This window comes from Manacus vitellinus, unplaced genomic scaffold (assembly GCF_001715985.3).
Source record: "Manacus vitellinus isolate BGI_N305 unplaced genomic scaffold, ASM171598v3 scaffold_14_pilon, whole genome shotgun sequence".
Taxonomy (NCBI): domain Eukaryota; kingdom Metazoa; phylum Chordata; class Aves; order Passeriformes; family Pipridae; genus Manacus; species Manacus vitellinus.
In genome coordinates this window covers 9506632-9518769 of record NW_021939063.1, presented here as the reverse complement: position 1 = coordinate 9518769, position 12138 = coordinate 9506632, and the positions used below count along the sequence as shown (strand labels likewise).

At 57.1% G+C, this 12138-nt stretch overlaps 1 protein-coding gene across 1 annotated transcript; it reads left to right on the top strand.

The window, feature by feature from the left end:
• Positions 1-7: 7 nt before the first annotated feature.
• BRPF1 (bromodomain and PHD finger containing 1) lies at positions 8-12132 on the top strand. The gene is made up of 13 exons (XM_029958342.1): positions 8-517; positions 1383-2342; positions 4681-4837; positions 5947-6078; positions 6425-6553; positions 7501-7813; positions 8746-9060; positions 10167-10454; positions 10545-10692; positions 11251-11387; positions 11480-11598; positions 11705-11859; positions 11945-12132. The coding sequence occupies exons 1-13, from the start codon at positions 189-191 to the stop codon at positions 12126-12128; spliced, it is 3366 nt and encodes a 1121-aa protein (XP_029814202.1). The 5' UTR covers positions 8-188; the 3' UTR covers positions 12129-12132.
• The last annotated feature ends 6 nt before the right edge of the window (positions 12133-12138 follow it).

The following is a 12138-nucleotide window of genomic DNA, read 5'->3' as shown; positions in this document are numbered from 1 at the left end:
CCTGCCGCAAGATCTACAAGAGCTACAGCGGGATCGAGTACCACCTCTACCACTATGACCACGACAACCCGCCCCCGCCCCAGCACACCCCCCTGCGCAAGCACAAGAAGAAGGGGCGCCAGGCCCGCTCCGCCAACAAGCAGTCGCCCAGCCCCTCCGAGACTTCCCAGTCGCCCGGCCGAGAGGTGATGACCTACGCCCAGGCCCAGCGCATGGTGGAGGTGGACCTACACGGCCGCGTCCACCGCATCAGCATCTTCGATAACCTCGACGTGGTGTCCGAGGACGAGGACGTTCCCGAGGAGGTGCCCGAGAACGGGAGCAATAAGGAGAACACGGAGACGCAGAGCGTCCCTCCCAAATCTGGCAAGCACAAGAACAAGGAGAAGCGCAAGGACTCCAACCACCATCACCACAATGCCTCGGCCAGCACCACCCCCAAGCTGCCCGAGGTGGTGTACCGAGAGCTGGAGCAGGACACCCCCGATGCCCCACCTCGTCCCACCTCATACTACAGGTATTGCCCGTGGCTGGGGTGTGAGGAGGCTCCCAGGCTTGTGCCCTGGGTCTGGAGGTGGAATTGGCCCGGCTCTGTGCAGGCGGCTTGCCCATGGCCTCTGATGGCCTATCCCAGCTCCTGTGGAGCTCGCTGTCCCATGGCTTCAGGCTCTTGGGGCTCTGCCTGGCATCACCTCCCAGTTCTGAGGGGTCTGTGTGTCTACAGAGCTCTCAGTTGCTGCTTAGGTCACTGTCAGCAGTTTGACTGCTGCTCTCTTTCCTTGCTGGAACAGCATGTACGGTCATAACAAAACCCAAATGTGTCCTTTTGCCTCCTATTCTGCTCTTTGGAGATATGCTGGGAGAGCTCCAGAGCCCCTCAGCACCAAGATGTACCTGTAGATCTGTTTGGGGGCTTAATTCTTAATTTTCGTCTTACAGTTTTCTGTGGGAGGTTTGGTCAGTGCAGTTGCCCAAGGTAATACCTCAAGCAGGAGTTAACACAGCCCCCTCTCCAGAATTAAAAAACATGATGCGTCCTTTCCTGGTTATCATGTCTTGGTCATGAGGCTGCTGTCTCCAGAGAACTGGCACCTTCCGGGTGGCTTGTGCAGGCCCCTGCCTTGCGCTGACAAGTCTCCAAGGCCTGACCTTGCTCCTTAGACCAGTGTTATTTTGTCTGCAAGGTGCCGCTGTGCCGCTGCAGTGCTCGGGGTGCAGCGGCACTTCTGCACATTCCTGCCTTGTCCTTGTTTCTTTATTTTGACTTATGGTTTGGCTGGAGTGTTAAAATGTTCCCTCAGCCACAGCCAAACCCTGGAGTTGGGCTTCAGCAGCTCCAACCGTGCTGAACATGCCCTCACTCTCCCGTGCTGTCCTTCCAGGTACATCGAGAAGTCGGCAGAGGAGCTGGATGAGGAGGTGGAGTATGACATGGATGAGGAGGATTACATCTGGCTGGACATCATGAATGAGCGGCGGAAGAACGAAGGTGTGAGTCCTATTCCCCAGGAGATCTTTGAGTACCTGATGGACCGGCTGGAAAAGGAGTCGTACTTCGAGAGCCACAACAAGGGGGACCCGAACGCCTTGGTGGACGAGGACGCCGTCTGCTGCATCTGCAACGACGGGGAGTGTCAGAACAGCAACGTCATCCTCTTCTGCGACATGTGCAACCTGGCTGTGCACCAGGAGTGCTACGGGGTGCCCTACATCCCCGAGGGACAGTGGCTCTGCAGACGGTGCCTGCAGTCACCCTCGCGCGCTGTGGACTGCGCCCTCTGCCCGAACAAGGGGGGGGCTTTCAAGCAGACGGACGATGGGCGCTGGGCACACGTGGTCTGTGCCCTCTGGATCCCGGAGGTGTGCTTTGCCAACACCGTCTTCCTGGAGCCCATTGACAGCATCGAGCACATCCCGCCCGCGCGCTGGAAGCTGACCTGTTACATTTGCAAGCAGCGCGGCTCCGGGGCTTGCATCCAGTGTCACAAAGCCAACTGCTACACTGCCTTCCACGTCACCTGCGCCCAGCAGGCCGGGCTGTACATGAAGATGGAGCCCGTCCGGGAGACAGGTGCCAATGGTACCTCCTTCAGCGTGCGTAAAACCGCCTACTGCGACATCCACACACCGCCGGGCTCTGTGCGCAGGCTTCCCGCCCTCTCCCACAGTGAGGGGGAAGAGGAGGAGGAGGAGGAGGAAGAGGAGGGAAAGGGCTGGAGCTCTGAGAAAGTCAAAAAAGCGAAGGCCAAGTCTAGGATCAAGATGAAGAAGGCACGGAAGATTCTGGCAGAGAAACGGGCTGCAGCGCCCGTGGTTTCTGTGCCCTGCATCCCCCCTCACAGGTACGACCCACCGCCCTCCTTGGACTGGGGAGAGATTTCTCCTTTTCTCCATGCTTCCTGTCCTGCTTTCCATGTAGATATTACCCTGTTCCTCTCCTTAGCTTTTTGCACAGGTGTTTCTCACTTCGTTGTTGCAGAGGGCTGTGGTGGTTTCCTCTGGGAGTCCTGCAGAGAAGCAGGGCTGTGCGATGCGCTACCCCACAAAGGTGTCTGGGCCCTTGGTGGGGCAGGAAATAGCTGCTATTAGTTTAACAGCAGAGAGTGAACTTGGCCAGATGCGTCAGGAAGCAGCTGGAGGTTCCCAGCACTCCTTTCCTGTTGTGCTGACCTCAGGCACTGGAGTAAATCAGGCAGCGAGGAGGGGACTGCTCTCCTTTCTGCTGAAGACCGTTTTCTCCTGAGGCTGTGCCAGGCAAATGACAGAAGTGCGGGAGCAACTCAGGCCTGGGAAACGGGCTAATCCCAGGGGTTGTTTTGGCTCTGGAGCAGAGAGGTCTGGGATTGGGATCCCAGTGCCCTGCTGAGCACAGTTCATGCATCCCAGCAGCCGTGTACCCCTTGCTGGGCTTCCTCAGCGTTTTGTGCCAGGTGCAGCAACAGCTGTGTCTGCTCGGGGCTGCCTGTTGGAGCAGGGCTGTGCAGCTGTGGATGCTGAAAGCCTCTGCACTACTGCCTGCAAGGAGGGGTGGCTGGAGAGCACCAGGACTCCTGCCTGCCAAGGGGCACGGTGGTCCCAAGGCTGGCTCCACAGCACAAGGGCTGTTGGAAAGGTACTTGAAGCCTTGCCAGGGGTTGTGTTTCTGTCACATCACAACCCTGTGGGCTCACAGGGGTGCAAACACCCTGTTGTTACAGGTGTAACTGCTGTGTGTCTTGCTCTGGTTGGATTGTTGGGCTGGCATACAAATCCTGAAATGAGCATTTAAGAGCCTTGCCAGAATTTGTCAGTGTAGTTTATAACTCTTGGTGTCCTCGGCAGCACGTAAAAGCACATCAGGGCATCTTAGGGTGTTTTTGGATCTCATTGTCACCCTGCAGCAGGCATCACACCGTTGAAGTGCAGGTTTGGCACAGAGTTGTTTGTCATCATGGTGGTTGAACCGCCTCCTGAGCTGCTGAAAAATCCTCCTCCCCATGGTGGGAGCTGAGCCACCCCCTGAGCTGCTGAGCTCTCCTCCTCCCCACAGGACACCATCCAGCCCTTGGATCCTCAAGACTATCTCCTCTGCAGTCAGCGGGGAGCACACATGGGCTGTGTTCTCTGGGCAATGTTCTGGTGACCTGAGGAGGCAGGTCTCTGCCACAAGGCTGCTGGCTTTTCTCCAAAGTCTGTTTGTGTCCCAGCCTTATGTTTTTGCTCACTCAGGGCTTGCTCCATAGCCAGGGTCTCTTTTCCTACTTGTGGACACATTGGCAGGCAGTTTGTAGACTCTTGCTGCTATCGAGCTCACAGTGAAACCCACACTGAGCTAGAAGCTATTAACCTCTCCCCAGGCCTTCCTGTTGGGATTAATTATTCTTCAAGGGCTGTTGCCGGAATGCCAGATGTCTTCCTGTGGGAGCTGTGCTTGGCTGGTGATGGCACATGAGACTGCCGTCCCCAGCCTCTTCACCTGAGGCTGAGGCAGGTTGGATCATCCCATGGGAAGAGCTGTCCCTGTGAGACAGGGAGATGCTGGGGGTTTGTCCCTTCGGCTCCGTGCTAGCAGGGCGTCTCTATCTGACTTCGCTGAATGAGGCTGTCCCAGCCCCTCCAGACTTTCTGCTGTTGTGGGGAGTAAGAAATCCCTTTTGTGGTGTTCTGGGCTGTTTAGAGTAGTCTTGGATGGGAGCTCTGTTGTGCTCATGCCACCTGCTTCCTCCTCATGCTTTGCCAGGCTTGAGTTTCTCTGGTAACATTTGGCCAGGCCCTTTATCATGGCTAGCAACCCTCAGACAGATAAATAATGGTTTTGGGGTAGCACCATAACACTTGCAGTCTCAGGGACTGTGGGAGCTGTTAAAGGTTCCAGCCCCTGATTTGGCTGTGTTGTAGCCCAACCTGGCTCAGCCTGCCCTAGGCTTTCTCCAAAAGTTGACAGGAGGTAGAAAGCAAAAGTCTGTTATGGAGAGGCAAGGCTGGATGTTTCCTGGCATCCTCTCTTGTGTTTACTCTGTGTGACTTGGTGTCACAGAAATTCCTGCCATGGGAAAGGGTGTTCTCTCTCTGAGGAGCTTCTTAGCTGCTCTCAGCAGCTGCTTCTCAGCAGCTGCTCTTAGCTGCCCTCAGCCAGGGCTTCTCCTGTAGCATCCAGGCTTGCCTTGTTGATGGGCTCTGTGGTTCCTCTCCTTTCCTTAGGCTCAGTAAGATTACAAACCGTTTAACCATCCAGAGGAAGAGCCAGTTCATGCAGAGGCTGCACAGCTACTGGACCCTAAAGAGACAGTCCCGCAATGGTGTCCCCCTGCTCCGCCGCCTTCAGACGCACTTGCAGTCACAGAGGAACTGCGACCAGGTAAGGGCTGCTTGGTTTGGGGCTTGTTGTGGGGCTGCAGGGAACCCTGGCTGTGCGTGTGCTTCCTTCACCTTCAGAGCTGTGGGCTTGGAGCCTTTGCTGCATGTGGTGCTTGCAGGTGCAGAAGGGGGGTCAGGGGTGTTGAGCTCTCAGATGAGGAAAGGGCAACCCCAGCTGCTTTTGCTGCTTCACCTTCTCCTCCGCTCTCGGCGTTCAGAGAATTGCCAGACAGTGAGGCCACTGGCAGCCTGCCACGGGGAGGGAATCCTGCACTCTCCAGCTGCCACGCAGAAGGTAGCTCCTTTCTCGTGCCTGCATTTGGCCTGTGGCAATGGCAGACCTGTCAGAAATGGCTCTAGTATGAGGCTGCTGTGTCAGCCAGCATTGAGAGAGATGGCTGGGGATCTCAGAAGCAGTCTGTAAGGAACCAAGGCTTCACTCCCAGTTTCTGTTACCACTCCAGGAGCACTCCCTCTGGGTGCTGCTTCCAGCCCAGTGTCTGCCTCAGCCTGTAGTCAGCAATTCACAGATGTGAAGTCTCTGGTACCAGAGAGGAAGATTTTTCTTCTGTCTCCCCTTCTGAGCTCTAAATCTTTCTTTCTGAGCCCTTTGATGACTGTGACTGGGCAGGGGTTTCTCTTGCCTTTGGCCCCTCTCTTTTTTTTTTTTGGGGAAGAGTTGAGACTGCTTCTGCTCATCTTCGGCTACAGGAAGATAAAAATTTGTCGTTTATTTGGTGCTCCAGAAGTGTAATCAAACAGAGCTGTGTTTCCTTTTTGCCCTATTGCACTTTACTGGATCTCTGAGCAGCAGCACAGACCTCTTGGGCAGCTGCAGGCAGTCGGTCATGTTAGGAAGAGTATTTCCAGAGGCTCGGGGTGTGGCTTTGTGGCATCCTGAGGGCTGTGGTGACCAAGGGGCAGGTATTTAGCTCTGGTGAGACTGTTCCTGAGTCACTTGCCTAGGTTACAGCAAGGGAACCGGGACCTTTGCTGAACCAACAGGGTCAGGCTGGTTCCCTTTGCCATGGAAGATCCCCAGCACATGGTCAGGAAGGTGGAGATGGGAGCACATCTCTTATCAGCTCATGGTCTCTGATGTTCCTGCAGAGAGACACTGAGGATAAGAACTGGGCCCTGAAGGAGCAGCTGAAGTCATGGCAGCGCCTCCGCCATGACCTCGAGCGCGCGCGCTTGCTGGTGGAGCTGATACGCAAGCGGGAGAAGCTCAAGAGAGAGACGGTAACGATTGTTTGCCCCTCCTTGGGGAGCCGTTGGGGTGGGCGTGAGTAGGGGCTCCTTAGAGTGCTGTAGGTGTGTGCCAGGGTCCCCTCGCCCGTGCTGTGCCCTGTCCCAGCGGCTCTGAGCAAAGGTGGCTGCTCTGCAAGGTGCAGGTGGGACACGCAGGTGCTGGAGCTGGTGTTACACCTCCGATCCCCAGAGATGGGGCTGAGGGGCAGTCCCTGCCCCTCCGTGAGAAGAGGAGAGGGGTTGCTGTCCTGCAGGGCTGCACCACTGCTCCCTGGGGACAGTCCCCTCTGTCTGGGTGGGGGCAGGGGCTCAGCCCTGCTCTGTTCCTCTGTTTCAGATCAAAGTCCAGCAGGTGGCACTGGAAATGCAGCTGACCCCCTTCCTCATCCTCCTCCGCAAGACGCTTGAGCAGCTGCAGGAGAAAGACACAGGCAACATCTTCAGCGAGCCGGTCCCTCTGTCTGAGGTAACAGAAATCTACGAAGTAAGAACCCTCTCCCCCAGATTTCTGCTTCACTCAAACTTGTCCTTGCTCGTGCCAAGGGCTGCCCAGGGTGTGCTCTGGTCCAGAAGCTCCCTGAGCAACTTGGTGCTGGCTCACACATCCTAGCACCCTTCACTCACCCGAGGGGAGTGTGCAGCAATGCTCCTCCTGGGTGAGCCAAATGCAGAACAGCCGAGCCGGTGCTGGCTGGGAGCACAGCACTTGGCTCTTCCTCTGTTTGTGTTACTGGTGACACCCTGGGGTCTGTGAGCAGTTGGGGATTCCCACTGGGAAAGGCAAAATGCCAGCCCTTGTCAGTTGGCGTGCTCTTACCTGTCCTCTTGTGAAGGCCTCTGCCAGGTGACTGACTCACACTCCCCAAACTATCACTGCTGTGGGCAGGGGAGATGATTCCTGAGATTCATCAAGTTCCAGCCTGGGAACGTAGGGAAGGGCCATGCTGGCTCTGCACAGCGCTGGCAGCGGGTCAGCACAGAGGCATCTCAGCAGAACAGGGAGGAAGGCTGTGTCCCACCTGCAGCCAGTGCTGCCACCTGGACGGCTCTGTTTTTCCTCTCTGCACTCACCCTCACTCCCAGGGGCTGCGCTTACAGCTCCGTCCCCACGGAACACCATGTAGCATACTGGATCCCAGCTGCCTGCAGGCAGGAGGAGAGGACAGGGTGCTGCCATCTGTGCTGGACCTGTAAAAACGCTTCAGAGTATGTATCCACAGGTTGAGACAGCACATGGGCTCCCTAATCCGGAGGCGTTACTGTTCCTCAAGCTGCAAAAGCAGATGGCATTCCCCGATGTGCATTTGGGCAGAGCACAGGAAGCGATACCTGATTCCTTTAACAACTGTTTTCTTGGAGCAGGTACTGCTAACTGTCTCCTGGGCCTTTAGCTCTGGCTCTCTCCTCATGCAGGTCCCAGACTACCTGGATCACATCAAGAAGCCAATGGATTTTCAGACAATGAAACAAAACCTGGAAGCCTATCGTTATCTGAATTTCGATGACTTTGAGGAGGATTTCAACCTGATCATCAACAACTGTTTGAAATACAATGCCAAAGACACAATCTTCTACCGGGCAGCCATCCGTCTGCGGGAGCAGGGAGGCGCCGTGCTCCGGCAGGCTCGCCGGCAGGCCGAGAAGATGGGCATTGACTTCGAGACAGGCATGCACTTCCCCCACTGCGTAACGGTGGAAGAGGCTCAGATCCAAGACATTGAGGATGGTGGGTACTTGTCCCCTGTCCCAGGGTACGAGGGCTACTCGGAGGTAAAGGCTGGGCAGAGCCAGGACACCCGAGAGTCTGTTTGAGCTGCCTCCCATGGGAAGTTCAGTTGGATGCTGGGCTGTGTGTCCCCACTTCCTGGAGAGGTGGGGACTTTGCTAGCCAGGTACCTCTTGGCTCTCTTAGGTTGGTTCTAGGCAATAGTTTGTCTGTGTGTCCTGCCAGTCCCTTGGTCCCTTTTCCTCCTGTTGGTCAGAGCAGGGGTATGCCCGGGATGTGGCCTCTCTGGCCCATGTCAGGGTACAGTCACTCACCCCGGCCCCAGCACTAGTTGTGAGATGCTGAGGCTCTTGCTGTGCTGCCTGGCTAGAAGGACTAACTCTCCCTGGTCAGAGCTGTGTATTCCCCCCCCTCTCTTCCCAGCTGTGGGCTTTGCTGGCTGCCACACTGCTCCAGATACCCCATACTCTGTGGTTGTAGTCCTGCTTGTCTCTGGGCATTGGGGAGCACTGCCAAGAACATATTGTTAGAGAAGGGTCCTTTTAGGGTACCCGTGTCCCTGCTTCAGCACAAGACAGGCTCAGACAGGGGAACTTCCCTGCTCTGTAATGCTTCAGGATCCTTTTGACTTCTGTTTTTTTCTGTTACAGTTCCCTTTTTTTTTTTCCTGTTGTGTCCTTTCTCCAGCCAATGAGAACCCTGGTATCCTCCATACTGCTGATCAGCCTGCTTTCCCCAATGGTCCCAACTAGCTGGTTTTCCCCTTCTCAGGTCTTTTAGGGTAACTTCCCTAAAGGGTTCACAGGTGTTTGGTGGCATGTCAGCTACTTCCCTTCTGCAGGGAACCTGGATTGCCTCATGCCCTTTCATGTAGAGGAGCTCCAATGAGTTCCAGATTTCTTTCATCCATCTGCTCCTCTTTGTTCCCCCAGAAGATGTGCGGCTGCTGCTCTCGGAGAATCAGAAGCACCTGCCTTTGGAGGAGCAGCTGAAGATCCTGCTGGAGCGGCTGGATGAGGTCAACGCGGGCAAGCAGAGCATAGGACGGTCCCGCCGGGCCAAGATGATCAAGAAGGAGATCACTGTCCTCCGGCGGAAGCTCGCGCACCCGCGGGACCTGGGCCGGGACGGGCTGGAGCGGCACAGCTCCTCTGCCAGGGGAGTCATGCAGTCCCACAACCCCTGTGAGAAGGACCTGCAGACGGACAGTGCTGCAGAGGAGAGCAGCAGCCAGGAGACTGGCAAAGGTAATGCTCCTTCCAAAACACTGCCAGTTCGGGGAGCGGTGGAGAGCCACCTCTGGACTGGCTTGGCTGGGGAGCAGCTGCCCTGCCAGGTGCATCCTGAGGCTGGAGGGCTGTGTGGGCAGCTCCCCACACACACCTCACTCTTCACTCCTCTGTGTGAGTGGGGCAGGTGACCTCTTGCGGGATGGTCCCTTATCTCCCATTCCCATGCAGGGATTCCTCATTTCCTGTAATCTCTCCCAAAGAGGTGGGTACAGAGTATGATGTCTGTGCCTCCCTGGGCTCCCTCCCAGTGTGCCCCTCTGAGGACGGCACACACTGAGTAGTTTGTAGTGAGCCATGCCAGCCAAGCAGGGGGGATTGGCAGCTGAAGGAGACCACATTCAGTGTCTGGAACAGCTGCAGCCTAGTGTGTGTTTGCCCCTGGGGAGGGCTGGCAGATTGCTGGTGTTCACAGCACAGTCAGTGCTCACCTGGTGAGCTTGTCTCCTCGTCAATCAAGGAACTGGATGTTGTCCCAGAGACTGAGAGTTCCAGCTGTGTGATGTGGGGCATGAGATGGATTTTTTTGTCCTGCAAGGCCCTGCCAGCTCAGCCGTGCTGTGGGGTTCTCTAGGGGCATTATGGAGCAGGCTGCCTTCAGCGTCCCTTCCTGCCTGGGGGCACGGGAGGGAGTTGCAATGGTACTGACTGCTGAGCTCCAAATGCTCTCTCGGGTTGGGATTCAAACACAGGCCAGCTACCAGCTCCCTGGACAGAGATGCTGAGCTGGGGTCTGTGGGGACACAGCAAAAGCTCCAGGCAGAGCTGCCAGGTGTCACTGGGGGTTTGCCGCCTCTGCATCCCAGTCCTGTCCACTAATCACCAGGAAAAGCAGGCTCTTCTGCAAGCAGGGACCTTTGTCTTTCAGGCCCTTCTTTGATATCCCTGTCTAGCTTTTACTGTCAGCAGACTGGAAAGTTTGACCCTGAAGTTGCAGGTGTGGCAGCACTCGGGATGGAGGATCTTCCAAGATAATGTTCTCAAGAAATGAAGCTGTTTCTTGACACCACTGCCATGCAGTTCCTGCCAGCAGGGCTGCAGCTGACACCTTCTCCCTCTTCCAGGTCTGGGTCCCAATTCTTCTTCCACCCCAGCACATGAAGTTGGCAGGAGGACCTCAGTGCTCTTCTCCAAGAAGAACCCTAAAACTGCAGGGCCCCCAAAACGTCCGGGACGCCCTCCAAAGAATCGAGACAGCCAGATCACTCCTGGGCATGGGAACAGCCCCATTGGGCCCCCCCAGCTCCCAATAATGGGGTCCTCCCAGCGGCAGAGGAAGCGAGGGCGAAGCCCACGGCCCAGCTCCAGCTCGGACAGTGACAGTGACAAGTCTGCAGAGGACACTCCCATGGGTGGGTGCAGCCGGGCGGCCGTGGCCCCGCTGGCAGCACATGGCAGGGGCTGGCGCAGTGGTAACGCTCTTCTCATGGGGTGTTTTGCAGACTTGCCAGCCAACGGTTTCAGCAGCGGGAACCAGCCTGTGAAGAAAAGCTTCCTGGTGTACCGCAACGACTGCAATCTTCCCCGGAGCAGCTCCGACTCGGAGTCCAGCAGCAGCAGCAGCAGCAGCGCTGCCTCAGACCGCACCAGGTACTGTCCCTGGCCCAGCTCTGGAGACACTGGTGCTGCTCGGGGTGTCAGTGGGTGGCTCTTGGCCTCGAGTTGCCAGAGTTGCCAGACGAGGAACCCATTTCATGGTCTCTGTCTCTTTCACCCTCCTGCTGCTCCCAGCTAATCCCTAGAAATCTGCAGGGTTTGTGCCTTTTTTAATGTAAAACCTAAAGGTGTGATTGTGCACCAAAGGGCTAGCAAGGAGCATGAACTGGGGAATTCCCTCTTGGCACAGCAGCTGCTCTGTCACTGCCCTTCCAGCTGCCAGCACCATCAGGTTCCTGCCTGTGCCTCTAATTCTGATCAGTGCACATCTTCTGGGTCCTCCTGCGTGAAACTGGGTGGGGGTCTGGCTGGCACCCTGGCAGAAGCACCATCCCACCTTTCTGCCTGGTACCCTTTCCAAGTCCTTCCCAGTGCCGAGGCCAGCAGCTGGAGCCCACAAGCCCTGGTGTCCCACCAGGCTGGCCCTCCCAGAAGCAGTTTCTGAAAGCTTAACATGACTCTTACTGATGGCTCTGCTCCCTGTCTCTGCAGCACAACACCCTCCAAGCAGGGCAGAGGGAAACCTTCCTTCTCCCGAGTGAACTTCCCGGAAGACAGCAGTGAGGACACGTCGGGGACGGAGAATGAGTCCTACTCTGTGGGCACTGGACGAGGCGTGGGGCACGGCAGTAAGTACTGTGGCTGTGCAGCCACGCACCCGGCTGGCACCGTCACCTGGGGGGACGCAGCTGACCCCTCTCTCCCCTCTCCTCTGGCACAGTGGTGCGCAAGGGCATGGGGCGCGGCGCGGGGTGGCTCTCTGAGGATGAAGATTCCTCCCTGGACGCCCTGGATCTGGTGTGGGCCAAGTGCCGGGGGTACCCCTCCTACCCGGCACTGGTGAGTACTGCCCATCATCGGGGCCTCCAAAATCCATGTCCCCTTCCTGCAGACTGGCTCTTGGGGTCCCCGTTCCCCTCTCAGCCTTCCCCTGCTCTTTTGGCAGATCATTGATCCCAAGATGCCGCGGGAAGGCATGTTCCACCACGGCGTCCCCATCCCCGTGCCCCCCTTGGAGGTGCTGAAGCTGGGGGAGCAGATGACTCAGGAAGCACGCGAGCACCTCTACCTTGTCCTCTTCTTTGACAACAAGCGCACTTGGTAAGGCCGGGGCGCCGGGGGCTTTGGGGGGGGTGTCCGGAGACGATTGTAACCCTCAAACGAGGTGGCCCCCTGCTCCCCGCAGGCAGTGGTTGCCCCGGACGAAGCTGGTGCCTCTGGGGGTGAACCAGGACCTGGACAAGGAGAAGATGCTGGAGGGCCGCAAGTCCAACATCCGCAAGTCGGTGCAGATCGCCTACCACCGCGCCATGCAGCACCGCAACAAGGTGCAGGGCGAGCAGAGCAGTGACTCCAGCGAGAGCGACTGAGCCGGCCCCG

Excerpts from the sequence above, each read along its gene's own strand:
- BRPF1 (XM_029958342.1), top strand. The coding sequence starts at position 189 with ATGACCTACGCCCAGGCCCAGCGCATGGTGGAGGTGGACCTACACGGC. Across the intron at positions 7,814-8,745 it reads GATCCAAGACATTGAGGATG|AAGATGTGCGGCTGCTGCTC; the intron begins GTGGGTACTTGT and ends TTGTTCCCCCAG. Across the intron at positions 10,693-11,250 it reads GCTGCCTCAGACCGCACCAG|CACAACACCCTCCAAGCAGG; the intron begins GTACTGTCCCTG and ends CTGTCTCTGCAG.